Below are 23,121 nucleotides of genomic sequence, written 5' to 3' on the forward strand. Positions count from 1 at the left end.
CCACCTCCCACTAGGGCTGCTCGATTATGGAAAAAATCATAATCACGATTATTTTGGTCAATATTGAAATCACGATTATGTAACACGATTATTTCACATGACTTTGGGAATGTGTTGTATTTATTAAAAATACACCTTTCAACAATTCAATTGAAATTGTAACATTTGTTGTACTTTTTGAACAATTAAAATAAATAATATAACATATATTCAAATCAAAGTATAAAAGTATTCACGTAAAAATGATAATCACAAATAAATAAGATCAACAATATGGTTCGGCTAGATATGCTTTTCAGGTACGTCTAACATTAGTTTTCAGGTACAGAAATGTCTCAAATGTAAAATAACATTGCATATTTGAGTGCATAAATTAAAGATGAATCCTATTAAACTTACAAAAGCTATTCAATCCGGATCGGATATGCGTCGTCTTTATCGACTGTATAAAGTTCACTTAAGGCATATACAGACTATGTCTGCTAGGATACTCATCAAGATGGACGTTGACATACGTTTTGTGTGAGTTTGTCCGTTCAAGAGCAAGACTTGAAAGAGAACTCAGTATTTGCGCGCTGAGAGACGTGTGCGCGCTCTCGGATGAGCGCACAGAGATACATTTCCTCACAGCGCGCGCGGCTTCTCATTCGCGTCTTCTGGCACTAAACCCGGGTGATGACGGTGAAAACGACTGGTCATATTCAAACATACGGCAGCACTCGCATGCATTGAACAAAGTTTACAAAGAGAGAATTATTTGAAAAATATGAGGGGAAAAAAGGACGTTTACACGGCACCCCTGCTCTCGTCAGTTTTTGTTTCTTTATTAGATTGTCATAGGTCACTCTGTTTAATTTTCAAGTGGTTAAACAAATTCGTGGTGTTCCCTTGCGTTGCAGCCACCACCATGTAGCAAATCTTGCACGTAGCATGTTTCTGCTCGTCGTCTGATTGCTCAAATCCAAACTGTTCCCAGACAACGGAGTTGGTTTTGCCTTTTTTGCTCACCAAACGCTGCTGTAACTGCCCTCCTTCTGCCATCTTTACTCGCGCCGAGTTTTTAAATTCCAGCGGATGATATGCACACGAGACTCCCGATCTGAGAAAGTTTGTGGCTTCGGGAGGGGCGGATGAGCGCGTGCGCGTTTCATTCAGAACGCAAGGCAAAATAATCGTTTTTTCTCGATTGTACTATTTTGGTGATCGTTGGGAGGCAAAATCGAAATCGAAATTCGATTAATTGCACAGCCCTACCTCCCACCACCTCCCTATCTCCAGACGACTTTGCACAATTCTTCACAAACAAAACTACAACTATCAGCAATCAGTTCTCACCCCCGCGCACTGTCGATTTTAGATCAGCCACTTCCACGACCGAACATACTCTCTCCTCATTTTCCACACTCACTGAGGCCGAAGTATCTAAACTTCTCCTCTCCAGCCATCCTACCACCTGTTCTCTCGATCCCATTCCCTCGCACCTCCTTCAAGCCATCTCTCCTACTCTCCTTCCTGCACTCACACACATCATCAACACATCGCTCTGCACTGGCACTTTCCCTACCACTTTCAAGCAGGCTCGGGTAACTCCACTGCTTAAGAAACCCACTTTAAACGCACCAGTCATAGATAACTACAGACCTGTCTCTCTCCTGCCATTCATAGCAAAAACTCTTTAACGAGTTGTTTTCAACCAGGTTTCATCCTTCCTCTCACAGAATAATCAGCTGGCACTAACCAATCCGGTTTCAAAAGGGGCCACTCCACAGAGACTGCACTACTGTCGGTCACTGAAGCCCTGCGGATAGCTAAAGCTGAGTCCAAATCATCAGTCCTCGTCCTCCTTGATCTATCTGCTGCCTTTGACACGGTCAATCATCAGATTCTTCTGTCCACCCTCTCATCACTGGGCATCACAGGGACTCCGCTCCATTGGTTTGAATCTTATCTCACAGGTAGGTCCTTCAAGGTTGCCTGGAGAGGAGAGGAATCCCAAGCGCATCAACTGACCACGGGGGTTCCTCAGGGCTCAGTGCTTGGACCTCTCCTTTTCTCCATTTACACTACTTCATTAGGTCCCATCATACAGGCACATGGCTTCTCATATCACTGCTATGCTGATGACACTCAGCTCTACCTTTCATTCCAACCAGACGACCCCACAGTAGCTGCACGAATCTCCAGCTGTCTGTCTGACATCTCTGCATGGATGAGTAAAAATCACCTACAGCTCAACCTGGCAAAGACTCTTTCCCGCCAGTCCCACTATGCAACATGACTTCACCATCCAGCTAGGTACATCCCTGATCTCCCCTTCAAAATCAGTCAGAAATCTTGGAGTTACATTTGATGACCAGTTGTCCTTCAGAGAACACATTGCTAAGACAGCTCGCTCATGCAGGTTTGCGCTCTACAACATCAGGAAGATCAGACCGTTCCTAACAGAACACGCAACACAGCTTCTTGTCCAGGCCCTGGTTATTTCTAGACTTGACTACTGCAATGCGCTTCTGGCTGGACTCCCCTCTTGTGCGATCCAAACACTTTGAATGATCCAGAATGCAGCGGCACGTCTGGTCTTCAATGAGCCCAAAAGGACCCACGTCACACCACTCTTCATCTCTCTGCACTGGCTACCACTTGCTGCTCGCATCAAGTTTAAGGCGCTGACGCTTGCCTACAGATCCACCACGCGCTCAGCTCCTACATACTTTGACTCGATTCTACAAATCCACACCCCCACCAGAAGCCTTCGTTCAGCTAAGGAGCGAAGGCTTGTGGTACCATCACAGAGAGGCAAAAAATCCCTTTCCAGAACATTTTCATTCAACGTTCCCAGCTGGTGGAACGATCTGCCCACCGCCATCCGAAATGCTGATTTGTTGACAACATTCAAAAGTCAACTAAAAAATCATCTCTTCCATGAGCACTTAACCTCTTAATATAAAAAAAAAAAAATCTTTCCTTTCCTCTTTCTCCTCCTCTTTCCCTCCCTACTCTAGCCTGTGCTACACTGAGAAATGTACACAGACTAAGTATTTCAGGCACTTGTTGCGCTCACTCGACTCTTCACGAGCATTCGCTTATTGTACCCCCAAGTTGTAAGTCGCTTTGTATAAAAGCGTCTGCTAAATGCATAAATGTAAATGCAAACAGTGGTAAAAATAGCAGAAACAGCTTAAGTAATTATCCCAAAAATGTCTTCAGATTACAAAAAAGTTGAAAATAATGATTTAATGATAAAACTTCAGTAATTTGAGTTAATAATACTAGGAATTCTTCTACTAATAAAAATAAACTGTACTAAGGAATAATGAGCTTCTGGGTTCATGAATATTAATCACGTTGTCAGCACTCATTCAAACTGATTTGCTGAAATCAAAACACAGTAATAGGTGCACGGCAGCCAATGAGATTCCCGTTTGTGCATTTTGTTTCTTCCTGTTCATGAAAGGCTGAATAATTCCAAATAAATGCCATTATTTTACAGGAAAATACAACAAAGGATATTGTTTACATGTAGCACATCAATTCTGTGTGGTATAAGACTCTCTCGCTCTCTCTTTGAGTGTGTGTGAAACAATGAGCGCTCTCAGTCGCGCGCCTCACACTAGTGTTTAATGTGCGTCAAATGCACTGCGCATTCATTGAGATGAACTGAAATAGTGTGCTTTACCGATCGATTGAGAAAGAGCGAATCTCTTAAGCGCTCAGTCCAAGTGCTCAGCGAGTGAAAATACATCTTGATTGCCCTCAGGTAGCCCCTCGTTTAGCTATTAACTCTTCCGCAGCTTCCACCATAGTTGTTTTCGCTCTGCACGTGAGATGCGGATTCAGTGCCGTCCCATCAAGCGCTGCGCGTAGGGCACCAAGTGCTGCGGGGGGCACCACAAGAAAATCTCTCTTCAACCCCCGTTCAGCTATACAAAGTGACGAACGCAGCCACCGCGGCCATCATAAAGTAATAACGCTTAGGGCATCAAGAGATGGCCAGCGGCGGCACTATGCGGATGGGTCGCGCCATCAATTAGGCTTTATCGTTATTATCACGGGAAGACAAATTCTTATTGTGGGGAGAATTTTTACCGGTATATCGCAAACAATAAGATATCGCCCATCCCTAGTCCCAATATAATCACGCCACTCAGCTGTCTTCCAGTGCCCTGCGTAAGTGCGAGTCTGATAGTCTTCGCGACCCAGCGGGACAGCCCCGGAAGCTGAAGCCAGGCTCCCAGGAACTGCACCAGCGGGGTCGTTCGGACCACAGACATACCCAGGGTGGGGCAGCGAGGCAGCATTACCGGCCCGGACATGGGAGGCGTTTGGGCGTCCCGGTGTGGGGGCACGGTTAACGGCTGCGTCCTGACAGAGGAGACCAGGGAAGGACGTGCGTTTCACTGGGGTCTGCTCTGAGAGGAGGTTGGCGACATAGAGAGATGCGAGTGGCGGGACCCGAGGGTGGCGCGTCATCACCGGTCTCTGGGTGCTCAGGGATAGGGGTATCAGTTATTTCTTTAACCACATTAAGGTGCTGCTGACCCGGGGGCCAGCAGCTGAACAAAGGATTCTCCCCCGGCCCTCCACCGGGGGAAGGAGTGGCACTGCTGCCATCTCCTGGAAAGAACTGCCCATCCCTGAGCTGTCTGTGTCAGGAGCGCCGCTTGGCCTGGCGTTTTTTCGCGGGCTGCGGGGCTGGATCAGACTGGGACGCCTTCCTGCGGTTACCTCTGCGCGGCCCGGGTGGAGGCTGCTGCTTGGGTGGCGTAGAGGTTGAGGGAACAGCGGGAGGGTGTCCTCGGCGGCGAGCAGACTGAGGCACCTGTGCCGGCGGTGGGGTGGAGGCAGCAGCTGACCGCCGGGGCAGGATATGTTTTATAGCCTCAGTCTGCTTCTGAGCGGCTGAGATCTGTTGGGCGAAGCTCTCAACTGCTCCGCCGAATAGCCCATTCTGGGATATGGGGGCGTCGAGGAAACGGGTTCGCTCGCCGTCACGCATATCGGCCAGGTTGAGCCATAAGTGTCTCTCCTGGACCACGGCAGTGGACATCACCTGACCCAGGGAGCGCGCAGTCACCTTCGTCGCCCGGAGAGCGAGGTCGGTGGCGGCACGCAACTCATCTCTGAGTCCCGGGTCAGCTCCAGCTTGGTAAGCCTAGAGGGTTGTCATGGCATGCAGCGAAGCGGCGGCCTGCCCCGCAGCTCTATAGGTCTTCGCCACCAGAGACGACGAAAACCTACAGGCCTTGGAGGGGTGCTTTGGGTCACCGCCCCAGGTCGAAGCACTCTGAGGACACATTTGCATCGCAACAGAGCGTTCGACTGGGGGGACCCCAGTGTACCCTTTAGCCGCGGCTCCATCAAGGGCGGAGGAGGTCGCCGAATGGTCACGGGAAGACAACGGGTTCTTCCAGGACCGTGCAACCTCCTCATGTACCTCGGGGAAGAAAGGTATTGGAGGGGTGGCCGGACGGGTGTCCGAACGCGCCGCCCCCAAAAACCAATCGTCCAACCGCGAGCGCTCAGGGTTCCACTCCAAACCAAGCGCTGCGGTGGCCCGAGATAGCATGGCTGTCAACTCTGGGTCCGACTCGGGCAATGCTGGCACACCCGAAGGCGGCAGCATAGCCGAATCATCATCCTCAGATGACTCCAGCCCACCTTGTGATGCGGCGATCGACATCTGTTCATCCTCCGCGGCTCCAAACGCAACAATCGGGACAGCAGGAGCCGGCCCCGATGTACACGCCTGCACGCTCGGCGAGTTCGGTGAATTAGAGGGGGGTGTGGGCCGAGGCATGAGCGTCGGAGCTTCATTCCACACCATCACCCTCAGGTCACCCTGGCCACCAGCCAAAGTGCCGCCTCCGGTGGAGACCGCAGATTGGGGTGTGGCAGAGGGGACTCTCGCTCCGGCATCAGCACGGAGGTCACGGAGTCTCGACCGTAACACCGAGATGATCATGTTCCTGCAGTGAAAACATGAGTCATCCACGAGCGCTGCCTGAGCGTGCTGAAAGCCCAAACACGTCATGCAGCGCTCGTGCCCATCAGAAGGCGACAGAAATCGACCGCACCCAGAAGTGCACAGGCGAGACATCCTGAAAAGGACGTGCCATGTGCAAGCTCTTTTGTGAGGGGAAAACTTAGCAGTCGATGCCGAAGCGCCCAGGGAACACACACCAGCTGGATGCAGACCACTGCACAGATCAGCAGGCAGGAAGTATGCGATCACTGGAATGCGCAGTCACACCAACACCGACTAGAAAGCTGCTCATCTCGAAGAAGCTGACAGAGTCTCAGAAGGCTGTAAGGAGTGAAGAGGTAGGTACTCTTGGCTCCGAAGCAAAAACGTAATGCGATATTGCCACGTACTTCCTATTTATACCCACGCAGTGGGGCGGAGTTACGTATGCAAATTCCACATGCCCATGGCATTGGCACTGCTATTGGGCGTTTTCTAAGATCTCGAAGATGATAGGCTTCTAAGCGAAACCCCCATTCGTTAGTCACTAACGTTACGTCGCAGTAACTGAACGAAAGGGAAATGGGAGAAAGGAGGATTGGGAGGCCAATTGCAAATTAAGAATTTAAGAAACTAAAATAAAAGAAAATAATGTAAATTACATTAAAATAAGTGAACGTAAATATGATCAATAAGTTTGGTAACGGTTCTTAGCAAAGTATTGGAAACAATAGTTTGTGAGCAAATGTAAGTGTTTAATAATTTTCAGCATGAACACTGAGAGGGACACTCAACAGGAACAGCATTAACACAGATGACAGACGATTGCTTAGCACAGATTGAGGAAAATAAATTAGGAGCAGTATTGTTAGATTTTATTTTACAATTACTTTTCATACTGTACATTGGTTTAAAAGTTCTCTGTTTAATAGGGGACATTGTGTATTTTAGATGTGAAAGTGTTGCAATGTGGTGTGCCTCAAGAAAGTTGTTTAGGACTATTACTATTGTCTATTTTACCAATAAACTGCCTCTTGTTTTAAAGTGTGCACGGACAGACATGTATGCAGATTAAACAACATTATACAGTGGGTACGGAAAGTTTTCAGACCCCCTAACATTTTTCACTCTTTGTTATACTGCAGCCATTTGCTAAAATCATTTAAGTAAATTATTTTCTCATTAATGTACACACAGTAGAGCCCTGCGCGGCACTGTTTTCTTCATCCCGCTCCCACCCGCACCCGCCGAATTTCTGACCATTACCGCCCGCTCCCGCAACGTATGTGTTACACTCCCGCCCGCTCCCGCAATATGTATGTCCACTCCTGCCCGCACCCGCAAAACTCTGAGAATTTATTCCCGCACAATAATAGAGATGCATTGATTTTGTGTCTTCTCCCGTCCCGCAGGAAAAAAAAAACACGTATTTGTATTGATATTATTAAAGAGATTCATGGGGTTGTTTGTTTCGTTTCCCTGAAAAAAAGACAAATACATTCAAATATAATTTCGTTTTTATCAAAAACTTTGCACATAAAAATAGACTGCTTTGCAAAACAGAAAAACAGATTGAGAAACAAAAAACAGATCCCAATTCGTCGGTCAGTTCCGACGTACGTCGAACGTGACCGACTGAAAGGAAACCTGAGAAAACGTCTCGGTTACGACTGTAACCTTAGTTCCCTGATAGGGAACGAGACGCTGCGTCACCGCTTTGGGAACGCCTCTGCGTGATTGCGTCGTGAAGCACGTATGTCATCAGTCCAATAGAGAGACGGAACGTCATAGGCGGGTGACGTCATAGACCCGGAAGGTATAAAGCACACCGGCAAACACACGGCGTTAGCTTCTGAAGAAGGCCTGAAACAAGGCGCTTGCGGGCATGCGAGGAGTATGGCCGGGTGACGCAGCGTCAAGGGAACTCGAGCTGCGTCACCGCTTTGGGAACGAGAATACCCACGTCCCCATGCGAGTCTGGATGCCCGCCTGTAACAGCTACGAGGCGAGCACCCGAGACCCCGGAGTAGCAGAAATATCTAGTTCATAGAACCTGACAAAAGTATGCGGCGAGGACCACCCCGCCGCATCACACACCTCCTGCAGGGAGGCCCCTGCCAAGAGAGCTTGAGAAGCAGCCATACTCCTAGTGGAGTGGGACCGAACAGCCAAAGGAGAGGGCTGTCCGGCCGCCACATAAGCCAGTGAGATAGCCTCGACTACCCACTTGCTCATCCTCTGCTTTGACACCGGACCCCCACGGGATGGAGGTCCGTAGCAAACAAATAACTGATCAGTTTTCCTCCACAGGAAGGCTCTGTGGACATAGGCGTCTAAAGCGCGAACGGGACAAAGCAGATTTAACTTTTCCTGGTCTGACGTCGTAAAGGGGGGAGGACAGAAGGCCTGGAGCACAATAGGTCTCACAGGATTAGTGAGGACCTTAGGAATATACCCGGGCCTCGGAGAGAGAAAGGCCTTAGCCATACCCGGGGCAAACTCCAAGCACGAGGGTGCAACAGAGAGGGCTTGCAAGTCCCCAATTCTTTTAAGAGAAGAAATAGCAAGAAGAAAAAATAGTTTTGAAAGTGAGAAACTTCTCAGAAACTTCCTCAAGCGGCTCGAAGGGAGCCTCGGAAAGGCCTTGAAGGACGATAGATAAGTCCCAGGCCGGCACCCTGGTGCGTGTCACAGGTCTCAGTCTCAAGGTTCCACGGAGGAAACGGATTACTAGCGGGTGTCGCCCTAATGAAACTCCACTCAAAGGAGTGTGGTAAGCTGCTATGGCCGCCACGTACACCTTTAGTGTGGAGGGGGCTAACCCAGCAGAGAATCTCTCCTGCAGGAACTCCAGCACCACGCTCGCAGGGCAGTTAACTGGATCCCGCAGGCGATCTCGACACCATAGGGTGAAGAGTCTCCACTTTAGGTAGTAAAGTTACCTCGTAGAAGGAGCTCTGGAGTGTAGAATGGTCTCAACAACCTCAGTCGAGAGACCGGAACTTATGAGCTGGGCCCCCTCAGAGGCCAAGCCCACAGTTTCCACAACTCCGGGCGGGGGTGAACAAAAACTCCGCCCGCCTGAGAGAGAAGGTCCCTCCTGAATGGAATCTCCAGGGGAGAGCCGTCGAGGAGAGACACCAGATCCGAGAACCATACCCGGCCCGGCCAGAACGGGGCTACTAGAAGGAGACGGGCCCCGTCCCGGCGCACTCTCTCTAGAACTCCCGGAAGCAGAGCGATCGGGGGGAAAGCGTACAGGGGCAGCCTCGGCCACTCCTGTACCATCGCATCCAGTCCGAGAGGAGCTGGAGGCGACAGGGAGAACCACAGATGACAATGAGAGTTCTCGTGAGTGGCGAACAGGTCCACTTGGGCCCTGCCAAACTTCTCCCAAAGGAGCTCCACCACATCGGTGTGGAGTCTCCACTCCCCGGGCCTTGGCCCCTGCCTCGACAGGATATCTGCTTCCACGTTCAACCGCCCAGGAATGTACATAGCCCTGACTGACAGCAATTTTCCCTGAGCCCAGAGGAGGATAAGGCGCGCCAGCTTGTATAAGCGACGGGACCTCAAACCCCCCTGATGGTTGATGTAGGAGACCACCGATGTGCTGTCTGTGCGCACAAGCACATGATGGCCCCTGAGATGCGGCAGGAAGTGCTTCAGAGCCTGAAACACCGCCAACATTTCTAGGCAATTTATATGCCACAAACGCTGGTGCTCCTGCCACAGACCCTGGGCCGAGCGACCACTCATGGTCGCCCCCCAGCCCGTCAGAGAGGCATCCGTGGTCAGAGAAGTACGCTGACACGGTGCCCCCAGCGACGGGCCCTGGGTCAGGAACCTGGGGTCCTTCCACATAACCAAGGTGCGGAGACACCGCCGCGTTGCCTTGATTACGCGAAAGGGGTTCCCCCTCGGGGAGAAACCCCTGGTCTTGAGCCACCACTGTAGCGGCCTCATGAACAGCAGGCCCGAAGGAATAACGTTAGACGCGGATGCCATCAGACCCAACAGTCTCTGAAACTGCTTCACAGTGAGCGGCTGGTCTAGCTTCACCCCTTTTACGGCTGAGAGGATCGACCCCACGCGAGGCTCCGACAGACGAGCCTGCATAGCGACCGAATCCCAACTCACGCCGAGATAAGTGATCTTCTGCACAGGAGAAAGAACACTCTTCTTGGAGTTGAGCCTCAGCCCCAGCCTCCTCATATGTGCGAGAACAACATCTCGATGCTGAACCGCAAGACGCGCTGACTGAGCTAGTATCAGCCAGTCGTCGATGTAATTGAGAATGCGGATCCCCTGCAAACGCAAGGGGACCAGAGCAGCGTCCACACACTTCGTGAACGTGCGGGGTGAAAGGGCTAAACCGAAAGGAAGCACTCGATATTGGTACGCTTCTCCCCTGAAAGCGAACCTCAGGAACTTCCTGTGCTGCGGAAGGATGGAGATATGGAAATATGCATCTTTGAGATCTATCGTGACAAACCAGTCCTCGGACCTGATCTGAGACACGATCTGTTTGAGTGTCAGCATCCTGAACTTGAGCTTTGCCACGGCTCGGTTCAGGACGCGAAGATCCAAGATGGGGCGCAGCCCACCATCCTTCTTTGGCACTATGAAGTACCCGCTGTAAAAGCCTGACTCCCTGTCCGGGGGGGGGACCCTCTCTATAGCCCCCTTTTGCAGCAGTCTGTACTTCTTGAGTCATCATCAGAGCCTGCACCGGGTCCACCACAGTGGAGAGGACCCCGTTGAACCTGGGGGGACAGCATCTGAACTGAATCGCGTACCCCAACTTTACGCATCGCAGGACCCAACGAGATATGTGAGGCAGATTTTCCCACTCTCGAGGCTGGTCTCTGATGTACTCTGCACCGCGAGTGCAGCGCCCTGAAGCGGCGAACCGGCAGGGAACGACTGACTCGACGGCATAATTCTCCTCCGAAGAGGGTGCGGGCCATCCTCGGATGACCCGCGGGGCCCCTCCGCGCCCCGGCACTCGGGTACCGTGTACAGCGGTAAGCACAGTGCGCCCGCGGAGGGGATCACCCTCACTGTCCTGGGCCCAGAGGCGTCAGGACTTCTTTGACGCAGCCTTCCTCGCCACAATGACTGTCCTCAGATCAGCCCTGGGGTTAGAAGGCTGCGCCTGTGAGCGCCGGATACCCGACGACCCTTTCTGCGGGGGTGTACGAGTGGCGACACTCACTCTCTGCTGCGCCCTGTGTGAGGAGCTCGTACTCGGCATCTGCTGCTCCCGCCCAGCAGCAGACGAGACCTGGGGCTTACGGGGAAGGAACTGCTTGAGCGCCGCTGCCTGTTTTTTCGCCTCCAGGAACCTGTCGGTAACCGTGGTGACAGCGTCACCGAACAGGCCCTCCGGAGACAGCGGCTCATCAAGCAAAAAGCTCTTGTCCCTTTCCTTGATGTCCGTAAGATTCAGCCATAAATGCCTCTCCGTGGCCACCAGGGCTGCCATAGAACGGCCGACGCATCGGGCCGTCTCCTTGGTGGCACGGAGAGCGAGATCGGCAGTCGATCGAAGTTCATTAATAGTATCGACTCCGATCTCGTGGCTATCCCCCAGGTCCCTTAGCAGATCAGCCTGATATGCCTGCACAATAGACATCGTGTGCAGACACGCGGCGGCTTGACCTGCTGCCGAGTATGCTTTGCCCACAAAAGATGATGTCACTTTAAGAGGTTTTGTGGGCAAAGTCGGAGCCTTTACGGTCGACGCAGACTCGGGTGACAGATGGCTCGCAAGCGTCTGTTCAACCCGAGGCAGCTGGCCATAACCGTGTCTCTTATACCCCGCGATATTGCTATAAACAGACGTTTGCGGGATGAAAATGCGTGCAGACACGGGCCGCTTCCAAGACCTCGACACCTCGGCGTGGAGGTCCGGGAAAAACAGCAGACTCCTTCGAGGAGGCTGAACAGAGCGCGCGGGGAGAAAGCGCTCGTCGAGTCTGCTTTTTACGGCAGCTCGCTCATGATGTTCATGTGGCCAGTCAATGTGTAAACTGGCCACCGCTCTGCTCAGCACCTCCATGAGCTCATCACTTGCAGGGGACTGAAGTGACGAGTCTCCACCCCCTGCATCGATGCTACAGACATCAACCTCCTCGGAGGAAGATAGCTGCAGCATCGCGGCCGCTCCCCGGGCGGGAGAAGCCGCAGAGCGGGCTCCCGATCCCAGAGAGGCAGCGCTGGATCTGGCGGGTGAAGGAAGAGATAGGGCGGGGCCCGTCTCCATCCCCTCCGTCAGATCCTTTTGCAAACCCCACGACATGAGTCGCCGCTGAGCCTCAGCAGCAGCGGGACCCGTGCCGTGGGGAGCGCTAGCCGGGACGCCCTCCTCAAAGAGCGCCCGGCGGGATCGCAGCACGCGAAGAGGCAGCGCCTCACAATGCTCGCAGCCGGCACCCTCGAGTGCCGACTGCGCGTGCTGCTCACCCAAACAAACAACACACATCAAGTGTGTATCCCCGCTCGTGATGTAGCGAGAGCAGGGAGGAACACACTGTCTGTAACGCTGTTCGCTCGTCATTTTCTCTCCACCAGTCGGGGCGTTATGGCAGAGTGGCCCGACGGAAGCCTCTCCTCAGTGTAAGACACATAAAAGCCCGCATGGAGTTTGCTAAAAAACACCTGAAGGCTGCGCATGCGTTTGGCAGACCAGGCTTCTGGATGCACGCGGTGTTGTTGACAGTCACAGTGGATGACAGGCTTAGAGGATTGGAGTGGAGTGGAGCGAGAAAAATGAGCGATAGTGAAGAAAAAATTCAGTGCTCACGACCAGCTCAGAGAACACAGATATCGTTGACAAGACAGGTCACTCAACTTCTTTGGTTTGGAGTTATTTTGGCTATTTGCAATCCGACATAAAACAGAGTGACAGTCACTGCTTATAGGTTCACCACATGGTAATATAATTATTCAATTATCTTGCTTTTTCGAAGTTCTTCCATATAGCATTGAGCCCAACACAGCGCTAAATCTACATTAGCCTAATATCAGTTCACGCATAGGCTAACTATAATCACTAAACATCGGACTTATGGAAAAATACATCGGTATCATAATTTTTTTGTCTTTGGAGATTTATTAATAACTCAGCATCGCCTGAAATAAAATCATTTAATCCGATGTTTAAAGGGTAACTAAACCCTAAACTAACTTTTTTTAGTTAATGATCTGTAATACTGGGGCTTTATTAGTGCTGTTCATTGATTTGAGTAAATATTTTTACATTTGGGTATAAAGTGTTCTAATTCTATAAAATATGGTGTAAAACCGCCAAAGTGCTGCCCTCTTAAGGTTGAACGATGGCTACTGCAGTTGAATTTTCCTATTGGACGTACATCGTGACGTAGGATGGTACCTCCAACGGCTCACTATCCGCGCCCCTGGCACGAGCTCACCACGCCCTCATGTGTTCCCCAATCACATGATGAGAACGGCTTCACTCCAGTACCTCATGTTACATGAAGTAGAAACATTATGAATGAAACTCACTTGACACTTGCTTTAACATTGTAATGAAGAAAATACGGTTAAATAATGCAGTTGTCAGTACACGTGAGGCTTTTCTTGCGATATTATTGCCGCCCGTCATGTGTACAGATAATTTTCAGGGTTTTTCCTGCATAGAGAATTATGAGGCAGCCGCCGAAAATTTCGTGCCGCCTCCGTCTGTCGACAAAACTCAAGACAGGCAGTCTCTTGCTCAGATTAGGCATGTCGTGATAGTTAAATAATCATCAGAAATATATATTGTCACATTATCCTTCAGCAATCATTATTAGAATATTATGATTTGCTAGTACAAAGTCATCTAAAGCCATTCCATAGCTGAATGTCTTTCCTCCGCTGTAGCTGTCAATCATTCTCCGTTCAGCATTCAAACTGCGCGTCGCGTTCGGTTACAGTCAGCAGCAGCAGCACAGTAAAGCTCAATCCAAGAGGATATATTCCCGTTATTTACTTGATATGTAGATCAAATAATTTATCTTCCTAGAGTTTATCTAATTTAGCGGTTTCTGAACGTTGTTGTGCTCGCTACCCGGGTGACAACACAAGGACTATTAATCAGCATCACACGCACAATAACCAGAATTTAAAACTGTGAAGAAACAAATAATCAGTGAACCTTTGGACAGATATACATAGTAGACTAGGATTTGTGCTATCATATATTTGTTGTCCCTTTAGTAGAGCTGCACATTACGTTTACAATAAACTATAAATCTAGTAATTTTATATTATTTGTGTAGGCCCATATAATTATTTACATTCATATATAAATATAAATTAAAATTTAATATAAATTGTTTTTCATGTATTTAATAAGAACACAAAGTAATGTGTACCTTTTCATTAACATGTCTAGATTTTATCAAATTAGTCCAAAGATTTTTTTTCAAGAATTACTTTTTGTAATTGCAATTGTTTTAACTGTCCACTAACCTAATTTAATATATATTTTTGTCATAGCTTATGATTATATATTTGTATTCATTTATTGTTTTTTCTATAATGAGTGTGTACTTAGTGGATTCTGGATTGTGTTTAACAAATAAAAGAGTGACCATTAGTTCCAAAAACACAGATGTATAGATATTCTATAATCTATAGTGATGTAGAAATATATGAATCATACATTTATAACCCTTTTATTTTGCCAGTTTGTTGTGCTTGTTTCAGTTATTTACTGAATTGGATAAATATTTAAATATTTAAAGGTGTTAGCTGTAATCTTACACTGCAAAGTGATAATTTAAAAGGGATAAAATTCATAATTATTTAATGATCGAAGCACACAAAAAATTTATAACAAAGCCCTAAAACTGAATATTTATTGGCAAAATCACGAGCCGCGGGTCGGCTGAGCCAAGCAGGATTTGACCACCTCCGCCTCATTTTGAGCCAGGAAAAACCCTGATTTTCATACATGAGCAGTGTTGCCACAGTTACTTTGAAAAATTAACTTAGTTACTTTACAGATTACTTGATTTTAAAAGTAACTAAGTTACTTTACAGATTACTTGATTTTAAAAGTAACTAAGTTAGATTACAAGTTACTTATTAGTTACATTCATCAGTTGCCAACAACACCTCTGCAGCCTCAACATAAAAATGACAACCGTTTTTGCCAACACTAAACATAAAACACTAAACATAAAACCCTAAACATGTTAATGAAAAGGTACAAATTGCTTTGTGTTCTTATTAAATACATTTATGAAAAACATTTTTAATTTATATATGAATGTAAATAATGATATGGGCCTACACAAATAATATAAAATTACAAGATTTATATTTTATTGTAAACGTAATGTGCAGCTCTGTAAAGGGACAACAAATATATGATCGATCCGTGAGAACAATATATTTTTTAATAATCTTTAAGTGCACAAAACTATGAAAATATATGAAACGCTTCAAAACAGAGCGGCAACAAAGCGCTTATGCGCATCCCGGGTGCAGAATGATGCGCTTAAAGCAACATGGAGTCAGAGTGTGCAGTGCAGCGCGAGTGCACATTGAAAAGTCCACGGCATAAAGAGAAGATGAGCGTCGAGCCCACAAATCCTAGTCTACTATGTAGCCTATATCGGTCCAAACATTCACTGATTATTTGTTTCTTCACAGTTTTTAATTCTGGTTATTGTGCGTGTGATGCTAATTAATAGTCCTTGTGTTGTCACCTGAGTAGCGAGCACAACATCTTTCAGAAACCGCAAGATAAACTCCAGGAAGATAAATTATTTTATCAACATATCAAGTATTATAACGGGAATATATCATATGGAGTGAGCTTTACCGTGCTGCTGACTGGAACCGAACGCGACGCGCAGTTTTGCTGAACGGAGAATGATTGACAGCTACAGCGGAGGAAAGACATTCAGCTATGGAATGGCTTTAGATGACTTTGTAGGCTACTAGCAAATAATAATATTCTAATAATGATTGCTGAAGGATAATGTGACAATATATATTTCTGATGATTATTTAATTATCACGACATGCCTAATCTGAGCAAGTGACTGCCTGTCTTGAGTTTTGTCGACAGACGGAGCGGCCGCCTCGTAATTCTCTATGCCGGAAAACCCCTGCTGAGACTAAACAAGAAAGCAAAAATATTTATTTTTACTAAGGAAAATGACAAAAAAAGTAACTCAAAGGGACTTGGATAAGTTACTTTAATCTGATTACTGGTTTGGAAATAGTAACGCGTTAGATTACTCGTTACTGGAAAAAGTGGTCAAATTAGAGTAACGCGTTACTAAGTAACGCGTTACTGGCATCACTGTACATGAGACGCGCTTTCAAACCCTGACATGCAAGTGGTTGCCGCGGTAACGGACAACAATCCCGTAACGTGCTGGCGTATATAGTATAATTTATTTGAGGAAATCTGTTTATAATAGGCTTTTAGGTCTGAACTTATTAGTACTGCACTGCTTATTGATTCAGTTAATTTGAATGAAAATACATCGTATGTATATCAGATATCTGATCTATTTTTAGTGGCATTCAGTGAAAGGATTTGACTGTTCATAGATTAGGTCAGTTCTCTTGCGCTGCTGCTTCACTAGCATTGTCTGCATCGGGAGTTAACGCAGTTTGAGCCAGCGGCTGCATTGATAAGGCTCTGGGTCTGTGTCTACAGACACTACACCCTCCTCCACTTCAGGTGAAGGTAGGAGAATGACCGCTCTGTTGCAAAGCTACTGGCGTCACTCCAGTCATTCTCCATCTTTGCGACTCGCGAGTCTGACAGCTGTCAATCAATCCGTCACTGCGGGTCTCAGGTGCGCGCCCTCCGCTCAGCTCCCGCCCTCGGTTCATCCTCTGTCTCCGCTGGGTGTGTGTGTGTGCGTGTGTGTGTGTGTGTGTGTGTGTGTGTGTGTGTCGGTGAGGCAGGGGCGGATCTACCGGGGTGGCAACCGGCACCCTAAGAAAGACCATTGCCACCCCGTCTGCCACCCCAGCAGTGTATCCCAAATTCCCAATGTATAAAATATAAATTGCTTTACATCAGCAGCGCTTCAATGTGATGAGATAGCAAGAAAACACGTCTTTCTATCATTGTGTAGTAGTCCAAACAAATGACTCTTATGAACTGCTTAGTGATCCGCAACGCAACCAGCGTGATCATGAATAGATCATACTCTGTTTGCAGAGCGTTTGCGGTGCGTATTTCCCCAGTGCCCATGTTAACCGGTCAGAGCGTTCACACTGCATACGTCCGCCAGTGCGTTCCAGGAGCGGTGTGTGTCCGCAGCACAGCGGCGATCGTTATATATATAGGCTATAACATAGGCCTATGTTTAAATGTTTTGCCACTTGCGTGAGCAGCGTAATATATAAATCTAAAGTACTAGACTATATAAATATAAAGTAGGCTAATGAATTGAATGAAACGTTGTTTAAATGTAGTGCGTTTAAACGTGACATCTATGAAAGAGTGTATTGCAATGCTGACAAGCCATGTTCAGTAACAACGTTTGGATTTGAAATAAAAAATAATGAATAAATGTTGTGTTTGTGGTTTACAACCCCAGATCAGTTACGCACTACAAACGCGGCATATGTGAAAGCACAACAGCACACGCTGCTCCTGCACCGCAGACGCACTGCAGACGGAGTATGTGTGAAAGGGGCCTAATGCTTTAATTTGTATTCATTAAGGAGATAAAACTATTGAGTGTAGTGTACATTTAGAAAGTCTAAACTTTGTACTTGTTGTTACGTCTTGTGGGATTCTAAAGAAAGGCTGACATCCAGAGTTTTATTAAACCAAAAAGAAAAGGAAAATCAGAGTCAGATAATGTTGGGAGTGGAAGGTGCAGATAAGACTTAAGAATTAAGTTGTGGAAGGCAGCAGAGGAGAAGATGGAGTGGTGGAAGAAAGAAATATAGAAATTAGGGCTGAACGATTAATTGCATTTGCGATAATATCGCGATATGATAAAACACGATTTCCTAACCGCAAAGGCTGCGATTACAGTCTGGTCACGTGACACGCGCGAGTAAAGTCTGCAGAAGAAGCATCAACTTGGCACGTTACACATATCATATGCCTGGCCTAAAAGGGAAAAAAAAACTGTTTGTGTTTGATCTATCTAATATTGTGTTGTTCATACTATAGGCTACAGTAGAGGTGGGAGAAAAGATTCTCTCTCCAATGATTCTGGAGCTTAGATTTTAACTGCAGGTGCGCGGTGGCGCTGCGTGTGTTTTAGAAACACCCGTATTCTGATTGCTTCCATTATCTCTCTCTTTCTCTATCTCTCTCACACACACACACACAATCACACACGAACCATAAAATAATATCTCATAACATTCGGAAAGGTTGACGGCGCGAATTGAAATGACATTCGCAGGCTTCTTTGCACAGGATATGTAAGAAACTTTGCTTGATGTCAGGTCTACAGTGTGTGTTCTCACCCGCCGGTATTTTCCTTACAAACGCTCAACGAAGGCTTCATTCATGTGGTTAGGAATGCAGTGTGCTTGATTATTAAAAATAAGAAACTCACTGACAGAAGGCTTTCCATTTCAAATGCTCACGCGGCGCTGTGTGAAGAGTGCTCGCGAGCACGCGTCTGTGTGCGTCTCAAAATGCTTTTATGACGCAAAATGAATGTAAACACCGTCAGCAATGTCTTAATGAATTAAACAGACAGGGCAAAAACATCCTATGATGTCATCATTAATAATCAAACAGTAAAGCTGAGAAAGAGAAAAATCACTCACAGTTTAGACACTCTTAAATACTGAAAGCACTCTTTGTTCATTGCTTGTAATTAGGGATGAAACGATTACCGGTTTCACGATAAACCACGATAAAATTTAGTGACGGTTAGTAATATCGTAGAAAATTTAATTATCATTAAAACCGCGTGTGATTATCACGATTGTGAGAACTCGCGGTAAATCTTGTCCAGTCAGCGTCAGTCTGACGCAGCACCGCTGTTTTTGAATGAGAAGAAATGGAAGAAGGCAGTGACAGCACTCTGGGGATTGTTCAGCCTCTAAAAGGACCAAATCTGAGGTGTGGTCGTATTTTGCCTTTTACAAAAGTCCTGAGGGAAACTTAATCGAAGATGGTCACCCTGTCTGCAAACATGCCAGAAGAAAGTCGCTGTAATAGGGGAAACACTTAAAAACTACGAACGCAAGGCAAGTGGACTTTGACCTCAAGACCAAAACTACGTCTGGCAAATAATAACGTGAAGCGAACGAACAAATTCAGGCAAGACTAGGGTGACATTTAATAATAATCAGGGCTTGACATTAACAACCGCCATTTGCGGGTATAACGTTATCTCGGCTGCACACTAGCCACTCTGGCTGTTGAACTTAGTCTTCTCAAAAGCCGTCTGTTATAATCGCGTTGCGCATTATAACCACTCACACGTGTTTATATTGAGTTTATGAATGCAATGTCTCATAATCAGAGGCGTTCAGAGCGCACGCCGCGCTCACTCGCTGTAATCTCTACTCAAAGCAGATAAACGTGCGATGTACGCAGGAGATTCACTCATCATACTGTGTTGGACTGTTTTTGTTCTATTTCAGCAGCGAAAATAGTTTTAAAACACACAGCAGAACCACAGCGCATCTGATATGACTGGCATAACGCAGGCGAATTTAGGGACCGTCTCTAAAGTTCAACACAACATTGGTAACGTTATACACGTTTCAAACTTCAATAGCATTTGAAGAGAATGACAGTCATAAAACTGACTGTAAAGTGATCATTTAGGTGTCAGGTATGATGCACACATTTTGATATTTAATAAAATAAACTGTCAAATCATATGGAAATATGGATATGCATTATTTCACTAGGATACTGTTTGGGCTCTAACACAAAACATGCTAGATTTAAATGCATCATTGCTGAACACTAGAGAATATTGCTTGAGAATATATTTACAGAGATAATATTAGAGATTATATTTACGATAAATTATTATTATTTATGCATTATGCGTTGCTATTGACGACGGCCATTATAAGGAAGGAAATCCCACAGAATCAAGCTTAAAAAAGTGCATAGAGCTGCTTTAGTTATTTGTTGTTTGTTGAATTTCAAATATAAAGCTTGTTGAAATGTTTTAAGTGTGTGCATCTGTTCTTTTTGAATACTTTCATCTCGTTTGAACAAAACCGTGATAATATTGATAACCGTGATAATTTGGGTCACTATAATCGTGATGTTAAATTTCCATACCGTTTCATCCCTACTTGTAATGTTTTTTTGTTTCTCTTTATGATTTACTAGATTATATGTTTTGCAGCTATATTAGTTTATATATTTAAAATTATTAGCATGCAATTGTTTTAATTAAAATGTTATAATGTGTAGTTATTTTAAAAAAGCTTATAATTACATAAATCATAATAAAAAACGTTTTAAGTTTTTAATTAATTAATAAGATTAATTAATAAGGAAAAAGTTCAAGAATTGTTTTGGAATCGGATCGTGACTCCCAGAATCGGAATCGGATCGTGAGGTACCAATTAAAGATGAATATGCATGTATGTATATTATTACTTGAATCCACAAGAACCATGCAATGATGCTTCAGTGTTGCCACCCCTCGTAGTTCTCATGCCACCCCATAAAAAACATGCGCCCCTGTGGTGAGGTGCACGGTGGACCGATCCACTGTAAGGCAACAGAGGGGGGACTCAAAATGTTTCTAAACTTAAAACACATTTTTTTCCCTTTTGCGTTTTTTGTTTTGTTTTACACAATTATTTCAATAAAGTATATGTGATAATATTATTGATATCTGGAGTAAGTAATTTGTTGATATTGTCAGTGTCATTTATTTAAAGGTTTGGCATGCTGACCAGAAAGATGTTTTGTTCATTGACAAACATTATCTTTAAAGCACTTGAACTTTTCTAGATTTTAATATGGATATTTATTTTATATATTCTATTTATATTAATAATATTCAAGCCAAATTCAGAAACACAAAGCTCAATGTATATTGTTTAAAAAACCCATCAGAACACATGAAGAGCAGAACTCACGCGTGTATCCTGGCCGTTTCATTGAGGAACACCAGAGAGGCAAGGTTCGTCTTTCCCTCTGACATGAAGGCGATGAACTTCTTAATGCGGGATATTTTCCCGCTCACGTTCTGCTTCAGCTTGTAGGAAGGATCTGGACCTTCTTGATGCCGCCTGTATTCCTCGAGAAGATTGTCTGTAATCAAAGAAGAAAGAGGAAAGCCAAGAGACTGTCAGCACTGTCAAAGCATTTCACAAAGCATTTCACAAATCAGATAAGTTACAGGTGGGGTGCTGTTTTTCAGACTTTTTTGAGTGGCTCTTGTTCACCTGTAACTTATTGGACAGGGTCCCTGCAGGCTGTCTGTGGACAGTATATAATGACAGTGTATTTGGAGCTGCTCACAGACTTGTGGATTCTGGCCCAGTCTTATGGAACATACTTCATTCAGCAGTTCTAATACAGTGGGACTACACTCATTTTTGAATTATTAAATATATATATATATTTTTTCAAAATTATTCACAAAAATGTTTAAACAAACATCAGTACTTTTCATAAAGCAAAAGTTAAAAAAGTGCAAATTTGTCCTCACTTAGTGCCAGCACCTGATCCGGGTAATGAAGAGTGCTGTCTTCTGACTGCTGGCTGGCATGTGGCTTCTCAGAGCTGGAGGGTGGCCGGCTGGCAGCGGGCCCTGCATGGGTGTGGGACTTGACATGCCGGTCCAAGCGAGTCGAATCCCTTCCACAGCCGGGCACCGGACAGCAGCCTTGACAAACGTTGAGTGGGCACGATTCAACAGGCATTGTTGGAGTTCAGTAGCGTTCAACAGCTGATGCTCCTTCAAGACCAAGAGAGTTGTATTATGTCAAACTCTGAACAGAGGACTGATCTCCCACTGGAGCCATCATTTGAATATAACTTGAAGGAAGTTACAGTAAAATTACTTAAACATTTTCTAGGGGCGTACAGGAATACATTTAAGAAATTCAATGTAATTATATGTACAGTTATTTCAAAATTGACTGGTGGGGCGTACAGGTATAACTTTAAGTAATTACCCTATAGATTAATCGCATTTATAGTCAAATGGCGCAAAATATGCCGTTGGAATACAAATGCTGTAAAAATTAGGGGTGCACCGAAATTTCGGCTGGCGAAAATGGCATTATCGGTTCCCTTTCGAGGGAACTCGCACTGCATCGAAACGACACTTTGGGGATGCTCCCTTAGCATCAGCGAATCTGAAACCAGAATGCCAACTAGGCCAATCCGATTGGCGTGCGTGATGGCGTAACCGTGACGGCATACCCGGAAGTATAAAAGGGGAGCTGGAACGTAATGTCGGCAGTTATCGCTCTTCAGCAATAGCGCTCTGTGTCAAAAAACTGTCTGTCTATTTATTGTTGTACGTCAGTAAGAAAATGTGTGAATGATGGAAGAGAAAATGAGAGAGTTCAAGCAGTGTGTGCATCCTTGCCCTCGTTATATGTCGGGCTCGGATACACACCTGCTGTGTGTGCACTGCCTGGGCGTTCAGCATGCTCGAGCGGCTCTCGAGGGAGCCGCTTGTGAGCATTACAAGAAGCTGACGCTCAGGGTGCTCCGCTCTCGGCTGGCTGTGCTCGATGAGGCCGGCCAGCCTCGTGAGCCCCGTGGATCGGTCCCGCATCCGCCGAGGCGGTGCGGCGAGGCTGGTCATGGGGCTCACGGATGGACTGTCAGCGCGACTGGGACTGCTGAGGCATCTTCCCAGTCTTTATCTGACAGTTCAGATGTTCTCCTTCCCCGTGTGGAAGCCCGCGCTGCGGCTTCTTCCCCCGGGGCGGAGGACCCGATGTGTGAGCGGTCTGATTCTGAGGAATTAGACGTGCTCAGCATCGAGGCAGTCGAAGTTATAAGCACTTCTTAAATATGCAAGATTCCATCTCGCGATTGCTGAAAAAAAAGGCAGCGCGCAGGTTATGGGTCTGCAATTAAAGTGAACACACGCGATCGGTGTGCATGAGATACTGGTTGGCTTAACGGCGAGTCCGTATAGTACGATAAATCAGTATTGTCTGATATGGCGGCATTTAAGTCTGAGGATTTAAATGAG

General features: G+C 46.4%; 1 protein-coding gene across 1 annotated transcript in view; it reads right to left on the reverse strand.

The window, feature by feature from the left end:
* LOC307131135 (uncharacterized protein) overlaps positions 1-21,829 on the reverse strand; it is a gene marked incomplete at both ends in the record, with an annotated part of 33,489 nt that extends 11,660 nt beyond the window's left edge. Inside the window, 2 exons of the mRNA XM_079824622.1 lie at positions 21,041-21,215; positions 21,616-21,829. Of these exons, the coding sequence (XP_079680748.1) occupies positions 21,041-21,215; positions 21,616-21,829 (389 nt within the window). The remainder of the gene's footprint in view (positions 1-21,040; positions 21,216-21,615) is intronic.
* Positions 21,830-23,121: the final 1,292 nt, after the last annotated feature.

This window comes from Gobio gobio, assembly GCF_949357685.1.
Source record: "Gobio gobio genome assembly, chromosome: 8".
NCBI classification, from domain to species: Eukaryota; Metazoa; Chordata; class Actinopteri; order Cypriniformes; family Gobionidae; genus Gobio; species Gobio gobio.